At 36.9% G+C, this 21,599-nt stretch overlaps 1 protein-coding gene across 2 annotated transcripts in view; it reads left to right on the top strand.

Moving 5' to 3' along the window:
- Positions 1-21,599, top strand: part of PPP2R5C (protein phosphatase 2 regulatory subunit B'gamma) — a 73,782-nt gene that overhangs the window by 9,020 nt on the left and 43,163 nt on the right. The window contains exons 2-3 of one of the 2 annotated variants that reach the window (XM_068192377.1): positions 6,981-7,140; positions 18,949-19,072. In XM_068192377.1, the coding sequence (XP_068048478.1) occupies positions 18,979-19,072 (94 nt within the window). In that variant the 5' untranslated portion in view covers positions 6,981-7,140; positions 18,949-18,978. The remainder of the gene's footprint in view (positions 1-6,980; positions 7,141-18,948; positions 19,073-21,599) is intronic. The other variant, XM_068192375.1, reaches the window with a different exon arrangement.

Here is a 21,599-nt window from a genome sequence, read left to right as displayed (position 1 = left end):
AATGTCAGAACCTTACATATATATGTGTGCATATATGTATGTACGGATATATATCTAAAAAAAACAAAGGTAGTTTTTGTTGTTTTGGAGTTTTGTAAAGTAAAAGGATGCTTCAGGTTCATCAGAGAGAAATCATAATGAAAATCAATAACTAAAGTAATTTGAGCCAGGCCATCCTTTATCCAGATTCTTCATCCCTGTATTCGTATAAATGTTTTAAAATAATACTTTGGACTTTATCTGGTTTAAATCTTTTTTAATCAGCTAACTGGTGGTTGCAGGTAACATTTTTTTTTCCTGAGGACATTTCTTGCTTTGAAATTTTGTGGTAGAAGATACATTAGGAAACAAGTGTTGCATTGCTGCTTTTGTGAGGTACCGGGTGCTCACTGATGGGGGTGTTTCAGCAAATGCAAAGCAGTGTGAATCCACTTGAAGTCTTAGACTGGGCACCCTCTCATCTTTGCCCAGTACTCTGCAACCTTGTGTTGAAGATCTGAGCTCTGAGTGAAGGGAATCAAATGTCAGCTTGTTCCTGGAGTAAATTAGTTAAAGCAAAATTAAGTTTACAAGAAGCAAATGGAAAACAAGCCTTATCCTACTGATATTTAATTGTGAATGTAAAATTATAGTGTATTAATGTCAAGGATGCAGCACACTAAGCTGAAACATGGGATTAGTTTGGTGCGTTGCAAGTCCAATCTATTACACAAAGCTGTGATGATACAATTCTTTAGAAGATAAAATTTTAGTCCTGTGTATAAGCAACTAACAGGAAATACAAGCAATGCTTTATGTTGTGAAAAATAAACAGCAGCAAGAAAGGCAGAAGAGCTTCAGCAAGTTGTGGATCAGTCTTCTGAAGTGGTTTGTGACTGTAAAGTTTGTTGTGGGCTCCACAGCAAAGAGGCCCAGATGGCCTTTGCTGCTTGTAAGAAACATCCCAGTCACTGATGCAATTCAACAGATTCCATGCTGTCTCTGACAAAACCCTAATGGTACTCCATGGCTGGACATTGAGAGTAGCCAGCAGTAGCACTGCTGTACGTAAATGCAAAATCACAACTGTTAAACAAGTACTACAGCATAAATCCATGAGTGCTAGAATATACAAACTTTGTCATTACTGTCATGTTGAAAAGTTAATATTTTTGCTTATCATTAGAACAGCATGGATCCTCAAAGGTTTAGGATGCAGCTCTTGCTGTAATAAAAACATAGTAAATTATGCTGAGATACACTGGATAGTAATCTCAGCTACTGAGAGTGTTTAACAATAATAAGCATATTTGCTAGAAAGGAAGTTGCAAAGATCATTCTAGCAGCCAATCCAGGTACCATTCTGGCAAATGATTTTGTTAAGGAAAAACAATAGCCATTTAAATTGCCATCTGTGTGAAACCACCCAAAGCCTTCAGCACCCTAAGCTGCCTCTCCAGTGACTCCTCCCTAAGTTGTCCGTCCAGACTGGCTTGTGGTAGTAAAACTAGTGAACAATAATGGCATAGTAGCAAAAATCTTCAACAAATAACTTCAGAAACATCTGCTGTCCAAAATGGTACCCTGCAAATATGTTTTTCCCTGCCATTTTTAACTGTGTTGTTTATGGATCAGTGTTTCCTTTTATGTATCCAGTGTATTCCATATCAAGCTTTGTATGGTTTGTACTGATTCCCTGTAGATTGAAAATATTGATGTTAAAAATCGTATCTACTTGCTCCATAATAAACTCTGCCAGTACTTGCATGTACTAGAATTACTGCAGACTGTCTGAAAGCTCTGTCAAGCCTTTTCTTTAATACCATTAGTAAAAAGATTTTATTCTGATGTTATCCTCTTGGAAGTCATGTTGAATTGCTGCTGTTAACAACACAGAATTGAAATCAGGTGACACATACTGCTCTCCTGGTAGTGTTGTCTTGAACAACTTGCCTGGTCCCAGCTGCTGATGTCACATCACCAGCCCACTTCCTGTAGGTATGGTGTGGATATATTTACAGGTTGATGACTGTTGGGCCATATGCCAGATATTATCTGTCCTTGCTCCCACCCCAAATCAGAAAGCGAAGAACTGCAAAGGAGAGAGCTCTGTGGTAGTGTTCAAGATTCCTGGAGTGTTCAGAGACTTTCACACTATTTTGAAGTTAATGCAGAGGGGAATAAACTACATGGAAGGCTCTTTAGCTGCTCTCCACCCATTTTGACTCCTTGATCTATGATTTCAGTTCTCATCTCAAGAGATTAAATTAAATTCAGCTTCTCAGCCTAATTACATTGATTATGTATTAAGCCTCAACCTGTTAGCCAAATTATTTTGGTTACATACTGGGCCCTCATACAGTTTTGAAAATCAAGTTGTTAATGTCCCTTTCATGTTTTGTGATGATCTGTGTTTAGTTTCAGTAACCTGTATTTCAGTTTCATTGTAAGCATGTTTTAGATGTAATTCAGAATGCTTTCCTAGCATTCTGAGGCTGCCTTGGCAAGAAACAAGCTCTTCTGGGTGCTGTAGATCAGACCTCTGTTTATCTTAATGAAAAATAAGTCCATGGAGGCTACTTACTCCAAAAGGAGAAGAGGGAAGGGATTAATTCTGCATTAAAATAAGCATTTTCCCTCTGTTTCAGATTCAGACTGATGATTCTTTTAAAATGTTCTGTGCTTTTTGCTCTGTGTACTTGTATTCCACAGGAAACCGTAATCATGTGTGAATCGGTACAGGGTTCACCTACCAGATTTCATAGTCCAGAGTTTTTTCTCAAGGTTTTGTTGCTGCCATTGTGGAATGGTGTGCACACTGTTATGAACTTGAATTCAGTGGTGGTACTTATTAGAAGGCAGAAATTTGCATATTAGTCTTTGACCTCTGCAAAGAAACACCATATAGCCTGCTGCCCAGCACCGTGTTTCTTCAGGCAAAGGATCTCTATTGCCTTGTGCTTAGGAGATCTGATTTTTGTCACTAGGAAACCATCCAGTTTTCTAAATCTTCTAATGACAGATACATCAAGGCGATTTTACTGTCATTTTCAAATCCTCACCCTGCTGTTATATCTTAGAAAGCAGTATGCAAACTTGCTGCATCATTACAGAGTTGACCGCACTTTAGGCTTGCCTTGGTTTGGCTTTTGATTTTGTGGATCAGAAGGCTTTGTGTCCTTTGGTCTAATTCAGTTACTGATACTTTGAAATGTAAGGTCAGACAGAGTTCTTCTGGTTGCCCTTGTTTGTCGAGGTAGCTTGAATAGCATTTTTGGGAGACTGTGAGAAAGGGAAGAATAGGTTCTCTTGAAAGACTTATTGATATACGTGGTATACAGGGTGGATCCTCCTTCCAGGTCCCACCATTCTCTCTCTTGTGTCTTAGGTAGTTGTCCAGAAGTAAAAGTTGCATTGTGGAATGCTTGACGATGGTAAGATTAACTTAAAAAGAAAAATTGGCTGTAACTGTAGCTGTGCTTGCTCTACTCAGGTCTTTCTTTTTGCAAATGTAGTGTTGTGCTCTTATCTTTACCTGCCTGTGTAATGTCAGAAGGGTGAAAGATCCAACTTTGCTCAAAAGAGTGATGGTGAGAAAAGGAATGTACCACATCCTGCTTGATGCAGGATTCAAGGGATGAAGGGATGCAAGGGCTACCTGCCTTGAACTGTTGTGACTGACAAAAAACCTTCTCTCCTCCCCACCTTTCATTCTATTGAATTAATTTTAAGCTTAGTCACAAGCATTGAGGAACATCAGCTGTATACTTTCAATTGTTAAAGTCAGAATTTAAAAGTTGAAATCACACTTTAGCTGATTGTCTTAATGTTCACTGAAGTCTGTATGTAAAGCTCTAGCTTTTCAGAAATAAATTGATCAGAAAACATGAAGATTGTGTTTTAATCATGATTTGAAGGAACATTCTCAGTGTGACATTTTTCAGAGCAGTTTGTGCACATTTTCAGATGTTTATCAGCACTTTTGGAATTGAATGTGTCTGTCTATATAAACATTTGGGTAGGAGGGAGCCATTTGCCAGAACAAGGGCAAGGATAGGTATTGCTTCTTCTAGTCATAGAAAGAGAATTGATAAAAAGGTGTCTGTAGCTGGACTGTTCTGGTGTCAAATACATTGAACTGTTTACTGCTGTAGCAGAGTGTCCAGCACTTACTCTTGAGAGTTGTGATGTCTGTAGTAGTTTGGTTTGTTACTGGGAGGAGGAAGCTGAGTTTGGCTTTTCCATCTGAACTCAAAAGCACTGTACTCTCATAGAAAGTGTGAAATCTTTAATCTTTAGCAGATGAATACACAATTGTTAGTTGAATTAGTTTGCCTTTTTTTAAGAGATGTGGTTAAAATTGCTGAACTTCGTGGCTTAAGTTGACTTAACTCACTTTCTGGGTGCCCTTCTATCCAATGTTGTCTGCAAGCCCTGGAGGCCAGCTCTTCTGTGGTAGCATCATAGTGCTAGTTGCAGAGGTCATTGGGTACAGCTGTGTGGCATTGAAATAATGGTTTAGAAAATATTCTGGCAGCTTTCTGGTATGTGCTGGCTGCCTGGAGCATGACTGAAAAGCAGGGGTGATCATGCCTGATGGTAGGAATGAGGAGGAAATCTGATGGATAAATAGTCCAGTGATTCAGGACTAGAATTACTCTGGAGTCATCACTTCTAGATGGGAAGTTGCCATAGCAACAAAAAAAGCTTTCTTTCAACATTTCTAATCAGAAAGGTTACCCATCCTCTTAAATAACCACTTCTGGCTAATTTTAGAATTTTTCTGCAATTTAGAGTACTTGCTTCCCTGAGGTGTGTGCTACCTTAGGGTACTGTAGTGTGTGCATGTGTGCAGACACATGAGAGCACCTGTTAATTTGAAATGGAGAATTTGCTTGGGAATAGAGGAAACAGGAAGATGGCTTTTCTAAGTAATGAAAAAATACAGGTGGCAGTGGAAAGTAGCCAGTTCAGAAAAACACCATTAAACTGAATAACAATATTGAAAGTACAGAATCCTGTGCACTAAAAATGTTTATGATGTATCTTAATTAGAATTTATTGCTTAATACTCAGTAAGTAATTGTTTCCTAATTCTTAGTGCTGTTTTTCTTTTAGCTTAATCTTAATATTAATACTTAGAAAGATTTAGTATTTTTGTTTGTAATGCTTTTTAAAATTTCAATTAATGGACAGAAATTACCTTGCAGATCACTTGTATTTCAGCGTAAACATTTTCAAGCATTTAGAGTCCAAGATTAAAAAGTGAAATAGTCTGAAAAAGGCAATGTAACAGGTATTACTTGTACATAAATTCTTTCAATTTGCTGATGTATTCCATTTTTACTGGAACAAGTTCTAGAGTGTTTTTGGTAACTGAGACTTATAATATTCATTGTACTGTCTCCCCATTTTTGTTCTATAAGGCTGTATAAGGAGTTTTGCTTTTATAATATTAAATTTGAAAAATGGTCATTTTAAATGAGTTTTATGAAATCTAAATGTTGCTCTCAGTCATCTTTGATACATTAAGTGCTGTGTGTATAATATAATACAATTGTTAATCTATTCCTGAAGTATATATTCTTTCCTAGTCATAGTACTAGAACAAAATTTGAATGAAATTACTTTGAGTTATCATTTGAGTCTTGGAGACTCAAAAGGTAGATATTTATGTAAGGTAACATCTCCATGCATGCTGAATGTATGCTCTACAAGACTATGCAAATTGTTGATGAATAAGCTTTTCTGGAAATACTTTTCAGAACACAAAGAAAATTGGTTTCCCTTGTTTTAGCACTATCTCTATGAAAATGCCACAGATGTTATTCCATGCAGGAACGAAGCTGCTTTCATACCTATAACATTTAGCAAAATTCTAATTACATCTAGTCAAACTGCCAAAGTACCAGTGTTACAACTTGATTTCCATCATGAATCCCATTCCCATCTGATTTTTTCCCCTACTGCTTATCTTGTGGGCACTTTCTGAGGAGAGTATGGTCTTTCCTGTAAGGAAGAAGTGCCAAGGTATATTTTAAGATATGTGTGCTTCTAGTTTGCAAATTTGAGAGACTTCTATAGCAAATTAAGGGCCTGCAAAATGAATTACAATATTGCAGCAAGAGGTCCTTGTCAGCTGTTTCTGTATTTTTAGCATAGATCACTCCTAGATGTTTTATCATTCTAGTAATGAATGTCATGAAATTATTCATATTTTGAAAGTTAACTATTGCCTCCTTTAAACCTGCTTTTCCTCCTTCAAAAAAAAAAAAAAAAGGAACGAAGGCAGCACCACAAGTTCTGACAGGCTTTTGTTAATGATGCATTTTATTCAGCACCGTCAAGTGTAGTCAGTGAAATAACAGCAAACTGAAAACCTGTAGTGGGAACCATTTTTCTGGATATATGTTATAAACTTCATACAGAGGTACAGTGACAATCTAATAAGAATTATTACAGTAAAAGCAACTTGCTTTGAGTAGGCAGCAAACCATGTTTTCTGCCACTACAATAGTAAGACACACTCCTTTAACTTTATATCAAAGCCTGACTGCTCTGGCCAAGCTTAAGACTCTGGCAGCAAGGATGATTAGGCATGAAAGGTTCACCTGCTGTAAATAGACAAGTTTCTCTGGTCCTTTTGAAAATGTACTTAAATACCTAGGAGACCTGGACTTCCCAGGAGGAGAAAGGTGAGAGTAGCTGAGGAGCTACATTACTTGAAAATTTCTTTTCAGTTGTCTGGTAACTTCAAATAAATGGGCTACTGCATGTACCAAGGTGATCTGTTCCCATCTGTATCAGGGCTATGGTACAGAAATGAATGCTGAAAAGATGAGCAGAACAGTACGTGGCAATACATTCAGAGGATGAGGGATACAATAGTTTAATTAAAAGCATATTAATTTTCAGTTATTTCTGTGACTAAAATGGCTTTTTAGAAGATTTTTATTTCTAAGTTCAGCTGTAATTAACTGCTTTAATTTCTTTTTAAACAGGTGTCAAACAAAAAATCAAATAGCACTCCTCCCCCAGCACAACTATCTAAAATCAAAGTACCAGCACCACAGACTGTAGTGAAGAAGGAAAAACGTCAGAGTTCTTCAAGGTTTAATGTTAGCAATAACAGGGAGCTTCAAAAACTGCCAGCTTTAAAAGGTATGTCTTTCCAAAGTAGAATTACTCTGGTGGGGAAATTTGGGCATGAGTCTGAGAAGCACCTCAGGTGTCATACCTCTAATATCTGGACAGCATGCATAATACATCAAGTATGCACATCTGCAAACTGTACATACTTGCACTGGGTCACTGGGTGTTTTTTTCTTTTGTTTTATCTGCACTTGAGGACTTCCAGTGTGTTGCCTTCTTGGCAATCAGTATAGGCAATGTCTGTGTGACAGCATATTCACTCATCTCATATAATAGCAGAATATTTTGGATCTCCTTGCAAAATATTAGGCATCTGTCCTCAGAGCAGTGTGCTCAAACCTTGCTTCATTTGTGCTAAAATTTCTTTTGACATTGTTAGAAGATCTGGTCTATCACTGTGTATGGGTCTGTTTTTCCTGAGCATGGGTCAGGCAGAGTGGTGCCTTATTAGTGCATATGAATTTTTCCTTCGTTGATTTTAAAGCTTGTTTTATCTCTTAGATTTATATTTACTTCCATCTGTGACAAAAAGATAATAATAATTGATGGGTCTTCTCTTACTAACTCAGCTTTTATGACCTTTATTTGCTCTGAAGGCTTATTTAGAGGAAACAAAAAAAAAAAAGCATTTTTGAAGTGCAGTGTGTACTGCTTTACAGTGTTCAAAATTGGCAGTGAAAGCCTAATAGGTCACTGAAATGTTGGGAGTACTGGTGTAGGTAATGTGAAATTATTGGGGAAATTATTGTATTCTTTCCTCCATTCATCATTTTCTTAATATAATAAATTAATGTTTCTTGAAAATAAATCTGCTTCTCAGCCTATCTGAATTACACTGCATTTCATTCAGATCAAATTAGATTACAAGATTTTTCTCTTCACACAGATACTGTTTTTACAAAAAGAATCTGAAATACTGTCCATCATGTTAATTTAGCAGCCTATATACAAGATGCTGTTTAATATATTTCAAGACTAAACTACTGCTTATTTAGTTAATTTTGATCTATTTATTAAATTTTAATAAGACTATTTAGCACCACAGATTATGAATAATATGTTCTGTCTTTTAAACTGACATAGAAGGTTCATGCACAAGCTGTGACAACCAGGACATGAGTGACAAAAGCAAAAGACACTGAATTAAAGTAGTGATTTTTATAAGAAGTTATGCATACAGCCACATTGACTGGCATAACCTTTTGTTCAAAGACACAAAATATAATTTGTTTCTTGGTCCTATTTTACATACAGTGGTTCTGGTAGTGCCTGGGACTGCAGCTCAGGGATACCAGAACTGAGCATGCAATTAGAAGCAATGTGGATAGAGCTAGAAATGGGGAAAATGAGTGCAAATAGGACAGGGGAGAACTAATCCATCCTACAGTGGTGAAGGTGAAGTTTAAGATCTGTTTCTACTTTGGCTGTGCTGCAGTTTAAACTAGAAGGCCAGTGAAGTGCAGAAGAATGCTTGCTTGTAGTTGGAAGAGGGAGGAGTAAAAAAAAAAAAGAAAATTCTTATAAACTGTCTGAGGTATTTTTTCAGAGCATTCTAGCACTTTTTGACACAGTGTACCTATTTATGAAGAAATGGTAGGAGTATTGTGCATTGTAATTGCCTTGAGTCTGCACTGACTCCCCCACCCTCAGGTGAAAGGAATGAAAAGATCTTGAACTTCTCCCTGGTGGATGCCTGATGCTGTGCGTACGTCCCCAGGTTGTCAAGGGCCAGACTTTGTTATGGAGCACTAGTGCAATTGTTGATCTAGTGAGAGGTAGTAATTGCCACCTTTCACTAGTAAAGGTAGTAATAGCTTTATTATCAAGCTGTACCCAATCTCCTGATCATACCAGATGTCTGCATAATGGCTGTGCTCACTGCATGTGCTTACTCCTGATGTAATTCCAGCCTGCTGGGGTTGCTGAGAATACTGTTGGCCAGTCACACTGTTCCTCTAAAAGATACAGAGATACTTGATGTGAATTTGGTGGGTCAAGCAAATTTGGGAAACTTTCTTTTTGGATATCTTGAAGTGTGTTTTTTAATGTCTGTGTCTGGACAGCAGTTAAATTGGACTGCAGGCTAATTTAAAGGACTGAAATGATTAAGACAGGTTTGACTTCTGTGAAGTGCTGGGAAGAACATAGTGTTCCTTCAGGTTAGCTGCACTTAACCAGCTTTCAAACTGCTGTTACTCATAACAGGTGGCTGTATTTCTATGGCTGCGGTACCTGAGGAACCTTTCTTTTGTCAGTAGTAGAGCAAGACGTGTATTTTCTTACAAATGTTGCACTGACTACTGTGTAGTGTAATGTACTTTACATGAGACTGTATTTCAAGCACAAAATATAGAATGGAGTTGCCTTTGCATACTTTATGGTCCGTATTAGACACGTGAAAGCTTGTAACTGGTAAGATCTAAATGACCTGTGGTATTGGTGAGATAACCACCTTTCTTCTGTGCCACAGGTCTGGAGATGAGGTCAGCAGATCACTTGAAATAGTGGGAGGGAAAGGAGGAGCTGCCAAGGTGGCTTTTCATCAAGACTTCTTGTTTAAGAAATAGCTTTTTGATCTTCAGGCATGCTGCAAACTTGCTCTTGGGTGTTATACCAAAGTGCTGATGATAAGCTTCTGGAAATACCAGCATATTTGCCCTGGTGACTGGTATTAGTGTGGTATGATTTGTGTTCACTGGAGCAAGTTATGATTAATGTTATGCACCCTCAGATTATCCGGGAAATGGAGGAGCAGGATAGCTCAGATAATGCACAAAGAAAAGGAAACAGATTATGAATTAAGAGGTTCTATGAAGAGAGCTGAGCGTAGAAAAGAGAAGTCTCTGATGTAATTGGTTTGTGGAACGTCAAGATCCATGTATTTGCAAAGCTGCAAACTAGTGAAGCTCCCTGCAGCACAGTGCAGTGCAACCTGATCCAGTTGGGTAGAACAGGTAGCTTGTCTGCCCACAGATAACCTAGAAGTATCTCTGGAGAAGTGCCTTCAGAACAGTGCCGAACATCTTGAAAAGATCTTAGCTATTTTCACCAAAAAAAAGAAAAACTTCTGTGCCAACAAACTTGTGCTTGTTGATTTCTGCTTATCCAGTTTCATTTGTTAGCTAACTTTGGTAGTACAGGTACTTAAGTTACAGAAAATTGATTTCTGCTTTAAATTGTTAATTGAGAAAAAAATATACCAGACTTAAAGATCTGTTTTGTTTTATTTTATTGTGGTTTGAAAGTTTGCAGATTAATGCTTTGTTTATATCAAATATAAATGGCAAAGGGTACTTCAGCCTTCAGAAACTTACCAGTTTCTTAATTTTTGGTTTCCTAAGAAAGCAGTTAGTAATTTATGTTAAAATATGTAACTTTTTTTTTTTTTTGGTTGTTTGGATGCTCACTTCAGCTTTATGCAAGAAGCTTGAATTCATTGTTACATTACTGGTAATTTTTTCACAGTAAATGAGATTTTTAACTATGCAAACAGGTGAATGTATTTGTACATTATTTTGCATGAATGTGCTGATTTTAGTAAATAGTAAATGTAGTAAACTGTAAAATAGAAATGACTATACAAAGTGGTGAGATTTTTAAGGATGATGTCTGAATCTTTATGATATGTAAGAAAATGTCACAATGAGAATTTTTAAATATAATATTAAAACACCCTAACTAGGATAAAATATTTCATGCACTGTCAAATACAGTTGTGTCACAAGTCTAACTTTAACCTTCAAGTAATACTCATTAAAAGGAATGTTCTCTGTCAGTTCTAGAATGACAAATTTGAAAAAATAAGTCAGTACTACTTAATATTCTGAAATGTTGCAGACTTTCCCAATGAACATATGTTAGTCATGCATATGTAAATTTGGGCACGATTCAAAAATACGCTTTTTTGTAGCATTTTCATATATACTTTTTTAAAGCTGGGTAAAATCCTTTTACAGCCATATAAAGGCCTCTTGGGATGCAGTGTCGTGATTTAGTTTGTGCATTTGGGATTGAGGTTTTATTGTTGGTTTTATTTGGGGTTTGGGGGTTTCTTTCAGATAAATTGAACATTGTTAGATATGAAGGGATTGGACATCAGCTTTTATTTTCAAATACAGTTCTGAATTTATTTTAAAGTTACTATTTACCTCTTGGACTTGGACTTTTGATCTGAAACATGTGGATACAATACTATAAATGTTTTTATGAAGGTAGGAAGAAATAAGCTACATTGACAGATGAGGACATATGTACTGACTTTTAGCGCTGAGAAGTATAGAACTGTTTTGTTAATGTAGAATATCTGCATGTGATAGGATTAAACAGATTCTGGTATTTTGTTCTTGAAGATCTTGCCACACATTTTGATCAGTCCTGGTTTTGATCTTCTGGTGATGTCAGTTTCTGCTTTAGCACGGTTTCAACATTAGAAGTACTATTAGTCATATCTATTTGAAAAACCCAAAAACAACAGAAAGACCCTACTCAATAAAAGTGGAGGGGTGGAAAAGAAATGAACATGACAGGTCATTTTTCTGAGCACATTTCATGCAGAGAGCATGGTTCTTGTTTTTCTTCAAGCAGAGACTTCAGAGCTCTGCCAAATTCTGACTCTGTTCTGTGTAAAAGAACATCAGGGTGGTGTCTCAACTTGTCTGCCTGTGATACAGGACTCTGATAGGGAGGCAAGCATTATTAAAGCTTTCCTAATGTTTCTAAGTTGTAAATGGCTGTCTAGGAGATAGCTCTGTTTTCATCATCTGTAAAATATTAAGGTCTGATGAATCAAAATTGCAGAAGAGGTGATTCCAGTTTGAGTCTGATACCTAAAAAAACAATTGTACCAAATTTTGATTGATAAAACTGTTGAAACCATGAGAAAGGAGGAAAAAGTGAGAATTGCTCAAGAGGTCAGAAATGTAAAATTATTGTGTGTTTTTCTGAAGTGCAGAGTACCAATAAGTAAACAAAACTGATAGCAAGTGAATAAGAAAGCAAGTCAAGTTTTGTTCTCGATAATGTAAAGAAATTCAACCATGTATGTTGATAATTTCTACCAACTCATATTGGAATACATTTAAACAGAGTGTGTTACCTGTTCATTTAAAACTAGCATCTGTTTTCATGATACAAAAGAGACTGACTGGATGTGTGCAGTATAATTGAGTTTGTGAGAATCATGGCACTAATGGACTGCTTTGGGGTTTTGAGGAGCATTTTTCATGTAAGCTGCTGAAATTGGAGATCTCAATGTTTAAGATCACTTTTATTTCAGAAACCTACTCCTGCCACTTTTAATTTATGTAGAGGACAAATATGCAGTACTTTGGCCTTTCCAGTTTAATTGTACTTCCTATGTGCATGTGTGGCAATTAAGGAATTGTGTCCAGCTGCAAGGTGGTAGCATTCCTGTTTAGATAAAAGTATTTTATGCAAAGTAAGAGATGGTAAATTAAACAAGATAATGCTGCTATAAAATACAATTTGTCCTAATATGTAATTCATTTAAAAAGCAAGACACTGAGGCAAAACAAATTAATTCTCATGTAAAATATCAATGAATGCAGCTTTGTGAAACAGATCATTCTCCTCTCCCTGTATGTGACCTATAATGGAGTAACTCAGTATGCTAAATCTTCTGGTCCTGACTGTGTTTGTGCTTTTGTAGGTTTTTTTGGCAGCCCAATGTTGTATTTAATTTATTGAAACAAAAGTCCATAATGGAAAATACTGCAGAAGCTTGTCCTTTCCTATATCAGTATGGTTGAATGTATGTATTGTCAGTGGATGTATGTTTTGTATTATGTGAAGGAACTGTGGAGGCTCTTTGTCCTGTTGCTTTAGCAACTTTGTCCTTGAACTTGGACCTTAAAAGCATTATCAGTACTGTATAAACAAACTTTCCTGTACTGATTTTTCTTTTAGATGTTTAAAATAATAATTAAAATGTCTGTGGTAAGCATATACATTTCTTAAACCAAAAGCTGTCAATTGTTTGGTGTTCATACAGGAACATACAATCTATCAATGGTTATAAAGTAATTAATATTAAAATATTTAGAAATTATCCAGTCTGAATTGCTATGTAGCATTTTAAAGATTAAGAAACATGATAGGTAATGAATGAAGAACTACCAAAAAAAAAAAGGTTGTAGAGGAAAACTACTTTTCTTGAGTGTGTGAATTCTTTTCCTTCAGCTAGTTTTACATGAAATCATCGGCTTGTATTAATGAGCCATTTTTCATTTCAACTGCCCTATCAAACACCTACTCATTAGTCAGTAGCTGAAAGTGTTAGAAGAATGCACTACATCTGTCACTGGCAGCATTTCCTACCAAACTTGTTTGCAGTGAAGTTTGGATAGAATCCATAAAAATAGGATTTAAAATGTGGTATTGTCTTATTTTCTAGATTCTAACCTGTCTCTGAATTCAATTTAGATCTCTCTTAAAATGCCTTTTATTATGCCCTCATTCACAAATGGAACATTTCGTTCCATTGCAAAGATCCTCATTATAATCAGACCTACACATTTTTGCTGCTGCACTGAACTTCTTTCTTCTTAAGACCTCTACAGATCAAACATTGAATTTATACATGTGAATATCAATCAGTGGTTGTTGGATTGATAACTAGACCAGGCTAGTTAGCCTGGTCTCCAACTTTTACTCTTAAATGCTATTTTTACACTTTATTTCTTAAAAGTGGTAAGTGTGACCTATGTAATAAGGCCACAGACATCAGTGAGTTTGGTGTTATTTTGGTGGATTTTGCACAGGGCTTGATTAAAATAGTGTGCTAGTATTTGAAAAGAGCTTCTGCAATCTGCCTTAGGAATTACTTTTTTGCACCAATGCTATTTTTAAAGCAGGTTTCTTTTAAGGTAATGATTTTGTGTTGTACAGCTTTCTAAACTCAACCAATATCTACTGTTTTTTTCTCCCTATCCCCACTCACAAAACTTCTTGAGTATTCAAGTTTGATTGAAGGAAAACTTGGCACTGTTGAACCTGTGTGCTACAGTGACCATGCAAATATTAGGAAATCCAGATAGAGACGGGAAATCCAGTCACAAACAGACATTTACCAATTCCTCTTTAACTAAATTTTGCTATACTAGAAGGAGTGAATATCATAAATTTTTCAGTGAGGAATTGTCTTTTGCCATGCTTCAGTCTTGGGAATTTTTTAAGGAAGCTGCATGATAGTTCATATCCCTTTCATTTATCCAGGTTATTTTTCTTATCTCTTTATTTCTTTTGATAGCTAAGTATTAACATGGTGTTTACTGCCTCTGTTTCCTTGAAGAATTTCCTCTTGGCTGTCCTTTGGATTTGAGTCAGAACCTAGAAGGAGAAGCCCATATCCTTCCTATTGCTACAGGTTCTCCTCCAGAACATGTAGTATCCAGTACCTTTCCTTCTCTAAAACAAAATTCCTGTCTTTGAGTAACTCACTGTTCAGGGTTGTGATGAGACCCACATTTTCTTATAGCCTGACATCATATGACAACATTAAGTTTAGTGGAGGCTATAATTGGAGGGGTGGAAAAGTAAATGACATTGCTCCTACCAGAAAAAGCAAGTCATGTTTATTCCTGTCCCTTTTTTGGGTGTCTGTCTGGTGGGCCAGATAATGGAATCAACATGGCTCAAACTCAGCCTTTTCTCATTTTAACTGAGCACAGTTTCCTAATCTGGTTCAGCCACGCAGCTGCACAAAGCCTTGTACAGCAATTTCAGACAGTTGGGCACCTGAGCCTCAGAAAAGAGGGGATTGCAGCAGTACCTCCTATGGGCTTAGCTCAGCTTAGACTGCCATGGAACACAGTCTAAGTTAGCAGAAAACTAACCTGACAATAATGTGGCTTTCTCTTGACTTTGGGGACTACACCAGATCAGCTGTGGGTCCGATGACCACTGAAGCAGATGAGAGCATAATATTTTCTAATGTAAAGCAGAGAGGCATGCAAGGAAGGGGCCTGAAGCAGCCTGCGACAAGGCTGGCTTAGGTTGATGAGGAATAGCAATTTCAGCAATTGTGCCTTTAGTAACCTTAGAGCTCAGACTAAATATCTTCCTTTCCTCTCTCAATCAAATAATGAAAACTCATATAGTCTGAAAGGTAACCAAGCCAAGTGTCTTCATGTAAACAGAAGTTCGTGCAATTGTAATTATCTTATGTTGTTGATTCTACTATTATCAGTTAGAATAGTAGGTGGTGTAGGATGGAAATCAACCTTTGGGCAGGTGAATTTGCTATATGTGTAGTGGGGGGCAGGGGGGTGAGAGTTTGTTTTTAAAATCGATAACCCAAATGGAGTATTTGTTTTTGAAGAAGTGGTACATAGCCTCCAAATGTAAAGAGTATTCATTAGCTATAATGCTGGATCCTAACTAAAGGATCTTTAAGGTCCCTTCCCACTAAAAGCATTCTATAATTCTAAAAAGTTACACAGTTATATCCTGAGAACTTTATAGGATTTTTTCCTTCATTCCCATCATTGGAAAGTTAGAAGTGATGAGAAGGGCTCAGAGGAAATCTGTAATAGCTACAGTTTCACTACATTGTCAATATGGTTTTTTGTTCATTTAATTCTAAAAATGGATAGCTGAAGTTAATACTGTTTTCCATTTTCTTGCAACAGAAATGTCTTCATAAATTTGTTAAAGTAAGCTTTTCTTCCTCCCATTGATAGTCATTAGCTCTGCTCCACTTGCACTAATATTCTTTGCCTTCCATTAGGAAGTCAATTCCTAACTTAAGTTTGTGCAACTTTTTTCCCAAATGAAGTTGCTCAAAATAATTCAACTTAAGTAAATATTTTCCCTTGGTGGCAAATCAAATATTTTAAGACTGAAGCAAAGGGAGGGTGTACAAAGCTCCTGAGCAGAATGTACTCTCAATCTGTACCATGGTGAGAAGACTGCAGATGTTGTTAACCAGCAAAAGGTCTTATGAAGACCAAAGTACTTCAGCTTCACTAGGTGCCCTGTCAGAATTACACCAGAAATTCACTGGTTTATGGGTGTTTTAACCAGTTTCTCAGTGGTTTTTTAAGTACTAGACTCAGACCTAACAGACTCCAGCAAAAAAGAAGAAATGAGAACATTTCTGCAAGAGAAAACTTCCTGAATGTGACTGAGTCCTATCTGCCAATAGGACTGCTAGCTCTGTGAATGTCACATTTATTCTCTCTAATGAGTAATTTTCTAGGGGACTTGACTCTTAAACCATTACCTAAAATTTGCTAATGAACCTCCAACAATGAAAGTCATGCTTATGTATAAATTAGGAAGTGGCACTGTGACTAATATTCCCTTTTTGCTCTGTTGTGAAATTGTCTGTGGCCACAGGGACAGCCTTCCTGGCCATTTAATCTTTGCAGGCAGTTTCAGAGAGAGAGAAGCAGCAGCTGACCATCAAAGTAGACATAAGTAGAGAAGAGTGATAGAGCAGCTGTTCTTAAATATATAGTTACCAGATAAACTGGGATTTTAAACCTTATTTTTGCCACTTTGTACTGCGGTTTATTACTATAAAATAATCTAATTCTGCTTTAAGATCGGGAAAAGAAACAGAATTTGCTACAAGATCCTGCATGTGAAAATACTTCAAAAATACCCAAGTTGTTTAGGTTTTTCCTTCATCCATCAAAATCTTGTAGCAAACCTTGTTAGAGCTCAGTCTTGGTTTTATTTTTCAATCTAGTTTTTTTAAGGCATATGTCTATGGTAGCTTTTTGTTTTACAAGGCAAAAACTCACATTGAACTCGGTGATTTTAAAGGTCTGTTCCAACCTTGATGATCCTATGATTCTAAGGTATACTCAAGGTATAAATAGATAAAAAACGTGAAGCTTTGGAGGACACCTTCCCTGGTTTTGCGTACATTATAAGGACAAAGCATTTGAATCTCTGTAGTGTTAGAGAAAAGGTCTAAAAAGTTCACATGGTTTGTTTTGATGTTGTCAAAAGCAGGATAAACTACATTTATGTCACACATTGTTTGGTCATTTTTTAAATAACTAGAAACTTTGCAGACTTTTTTTTTTTTTTAAGAGTGCTTATTGTGAGAGGATTTAATTTAATTTCTAACCTAATCTTCTTTGAGGTAGGATGCATTTACTGTTTGTAGTGAATGTAGAAAAATTAATTCCTTCCACCTCCATAATTATTCTTTAAAGTACTTGGATATTTAAAGTTCTTAAGTCAAGTCCGTTCTATTTAAAAACAAACAAACCAAACAACCAACCCATACACCACATCAAACAGAGGAGCTTTGTTTTTTTAACTAAGTAATATTTTAAAGGTTTGTTGTCTTTTAGCTTTCTCATCGGGTTTACATCCAAGATGTACTACTTCAAATTGGGCCTTGTCAGCAATCATTAAATCCAATTGATTTCTTTGTGTGTCTTACGGATGATATTCTTCTTTTTTATATCCCAATTAGTCTTTTCCCTTCACCAATTGAATGATATTCAGTACAGCTCTATTCAATACACCTTTGACAGTGTATTGTTGTAGTGGATGTAATTTTTCTAACCCGGTACACATATGCCCTATAATTTGTTTTTATTTCAAATTTTCATCAGCAAGTTACTTAATGAAAAAGTGTCTTCTGATGTGCACCCCCTTTTTTTGTTTGTTTGTTTTTTCAGCAGATATAAGTTAGATTCAGTAATCTACATACTCATTTGCACTAGTATGTGATACACAGTATTTGGGGAGAAGGACAGATTCGGAGACAGCACAAGTAACAGTGCCAGTTTCTCTGAACATCACTCCCAGCAGACAAAATGGTCCTTCAAAAAGCTCATTGTAAAAATAAATGTGCAAGTCTCATATGACAAAAAAACAGGCAGCTCACAGTTTTGTTGTAAATACCTTAAATAATTGAACTAACAAGTTCAGAAATTGTTATGCTGTGCTTTTTTTTATTGTACTGCTGAGATTCTGCAGGAAAACTGCTTCCATGTGCCTATATAGTGCTTCTTAGCTTCTTTCTTTACTTTTCAATAATAGTTTAAAAAGTTATTTATAATTACTGATCTTTTCAGAAAGGAAAACCAGTATTTTGTAATATCCAAATTTAGGAACATTAACATAAACTGAAGGCAGATCCATTTCTAGATTGATAGAAGTATCCAGGTCCATTTCTAGACTAAAATAAATATTCACACTGAAACGTGAGGTTTTCATCTGCTGCTTGTCATAGATACGTATTTTTATTTGTAATGTACATACTAGTAACCAGTACAAGGAATGTTTATGAGGTTTTGTATTTCTAAATCACCGGTAATAATCCAAGGACCTGTATCTCACTGAACTAACTACCTTTTGTTATGGCCCTTGAAAGCTGAAGTTGCAGATGTTGCCCTCAGTGCTGTGTTTTTCCACGGTTAAACTGAACCTTGGTTTGATAATCCTGGGGAACAGTACTGAAGGAAAGGCTGAGGAAAAATAAAACTGCATGCGCTCTTTCTAGCAGGTGCTACTGAATATTATGGAGGGGGCGGGGGTACAACAGCAGCAATGAGATCATCCTGGTAATAATAAAAAACCCAAACCGAACGCGGCAGAGCCGTCATCCCGCAGCCGCTCCGCCCCTGCCGGGGCCGGCGCGGGCGCGGGGGGAGCCCCGCACCGGCCGCGCTCATTCGCGGCCTCCTCGGTGTCATTTGAAGTTGCTGCCGTCGGCCAATGGGGCTCCTCCCGCCCGCTGACATCACTCCCCAGCCAGTTCCCTCCAGCTGCAGAGCGCTTCAGTTTCTGTCTTTTTTTAAACTAAAATGGAGGCTGGTTTCTTGCCTTAAGGAATACAGTGCCGTGCCTGCTGGAGCCTAGATGTTGACATGTAACAGAGCTGGCAGCAGGATGGTGGTTGACGCAGCCAATTCCAATGGGCCGTTCCAGCCCGTGGCCCTTTTGCATATTAGAGGTGAGTTATTGTGCGGTGAGAATGAATCGCGACCCTCTGACGAGCGAATAAATGGCTATTGTGGAGCTCGGAGAAGGGGAGCAGGAAGTCCTTTGTAGCTCGGTCCCTCTCGGTTTGTTACAGCCGCGGTAAAACCGGCGGAGAGCAAAACCCATTTTCTATTAAATGTGTTTGGAGAAGATTTAAGAATCCATGGTGGCATTGCATTCATAGTTAAAAGCAGGTTTTACAGCTTTCTGCCGTAACTCTCCCATCCCCCTTCCAAGCTGTGCTGATGTCAAAGGATGTGAAGTCACTACCCCAGAAAGGTACTGAGGGGGGGAAGGAAGAGCCAAGTTATCCCTATACCGTTTCTAGAGAATAAGGGCAAACCTTTGGTGTGCTTCAAAGCCTTTTTTTTGTTTGAACTGTTCAGATAGAGCTGTCTTAAAGTGCACTGCAGCTTGTAAAAGAATTGGAAGTGTCAGAGAGGAAGGGGGGAAAGAGATGTGACATTTACTATGAAAATATCCTTTATGTATTTAGAAGGCATTTCCTAGAAGAGATGCGGTTTGGCTTTAACAAGCAAGCTCTTGTGTGCCTACCGTGTTGAGCAGTTCTGAATGTTCTGTTCTTCACAGAATATGTTCTTTTGGGTTTATAGAATTAGTGCATTGCAAATTACATTTTATGTAATTTGAAATTACATGTTGATATGACACTTCTATACAATATTGAGTGTGTATCGCTTGTTCTGTATTTTTTTACGTAGTAAAATTTTGCATTGTGTTGGGGGTTTTTGGATGTATTTTTTAACTGACTCTTAAGCAACCAGTGCTTTTTTTAATGTCTGCTGTAGGGTGGTTCTGGTTTAGAACTTTATGAAGGCAGAACATGTATTAGCTGGGATGAGCACATCTTGAGCAATGGTATTTATATGCAAGAAATATAGCTGATACTGTTCCTAATTACCTTTGCTTCTCAGCTTTCACCGAGAATAGGCATAGGCTAGATGTTAGTACTGGAAAGAAATTTTTATTCATTAATACTCCATACACTGAAAAAAATTTTGCTTTAGAAGTTTATAAACCCCAAATGTTTAGAAGTCTGTTCTTTTAAGTAGGAACATGGGTGTTCAGGTATTTAAAATTATGATTTCTCTTTACCTTTTAAAAGAGCCATAACCTGCTCTGTCTGAAGTGGCAATGAATAAATTCTACAGAACTAATTTTGATCTGTGACTGGGGATGAAATGCAATAAAATTCCCTTGATTTCAGAAAGGGACTATGCTTGTTGTCTAGGGAATATAAATGGAACTGCCTGACCTGTGGACAAGCCTTTGCTTTTCACTCCGTACAAATCATCTTAATTTTCAGTTAGATGCCTTTTGGAAGGGGAAAAGCACTATCTTTTAAAGGTTCAAGTTAGGAAAACAAAACAAGGTTGAAATCAGAATGATGAAATATTGGAATGGTTGTCCTTAATCCTTTGTCTCAATATGATAACAAGGTTCTTGTCATTGAACTTCTTCTCCTGCCTTTGCTCCAACGTAATATGTAATTGTGGGAACAATGGATTTTAAGAAACTGTTCTGAAATTTACTTTCCCAAGACCTACATTTTTGGTGCACTGAATAATGCAGTAATAAAGAAGAGATTAAAGGGTTTTGTTGTTTAGGGTTTTTTTGGGTTATATGTTTTTTTCTGTTTGGTTGGTCACAGTTTTTCAGTGGATTATGGGAGTAGAGTTTCTTGTAAGCAGTTAAAAAATAACTGGGAGATTGATTGTTTTTCATTTTTCAGGTGGCAGGAAATAAAATGGATCTCTGGTATTATAGCCCAGAGGAGTTTCTTGACACTGGGAGAGTAAAGCATCTCTTCCATACATCCGTGTGTGCAGAAGTTCCTTTGGGTTTTTTTATGTGTACCTCATGTCACCAGTTGTGCTGATGCTACCAGTATCGATGCTTCCAAAATGAAGTCTGTCAGAGCAATACGTACAAAATTAATGGCAGTGAAAATTAGCTGGTAATTCTGAAGGCTAATGATGCATTATTACTATTTGTCCCAATGCATGCTGCTTTTACAGTTGTCCTTTTGCATCATCTGTTGTAATATAGGATTAAATTTCTAGTAGAAGTGTTCCTCTTGACAACTTCAAGAGCTAAAACTTCAAGGTCAAGGACAGGGGGTAGGGGCATAAGCCCCTTGGGTGTTTCTCATAGATATAGTTTGTTGGAATAGAAAAAATATTTCTTGAGCACCAGTTCCATAAAATTTTTTAATTTTTTAAAATTTTGAGATGGTGTAGGTACCATATTTGATTTCAATCTTGTTTCTAAAAAATATGTGAAGCCTTGTGGACTACACTGTTAGTACTTCCTTGAAAATAATAATCGCAATCTTCTTATAAAGTTAACTCCAAATAATTTTCTGTACCTGGATTATATGAAACATGTAATGTTTGCAGAATAAAAAGGACATTTTTAGCAAGTGACGATGTCATGCCAGATCAGAACCTTTGTCCTGTGCATCCTGAACTGTAGGG

Source organism: Anomalospiza imberbis, chromosome 6, assembly GCF_031753505.1.
Source record: "Anomalospiza imberbis isolate Cuckoo-Finch-1a 21T00152 chromosome 6, ASM3175350v1, whole genome shotgun sequence".
NCBI classification, from domain to species: Eukaryota; Metazoa; Chordata; class Aves; order Passeriformes; family Viduidae; genus Anomalospiza; species Anomalospiza imberbis.
The sequence above is the reverse complement of the archived record's forward strand: the minus strand, read 5'-3'. Positions and strand labels throughout refer to the sequence as shown.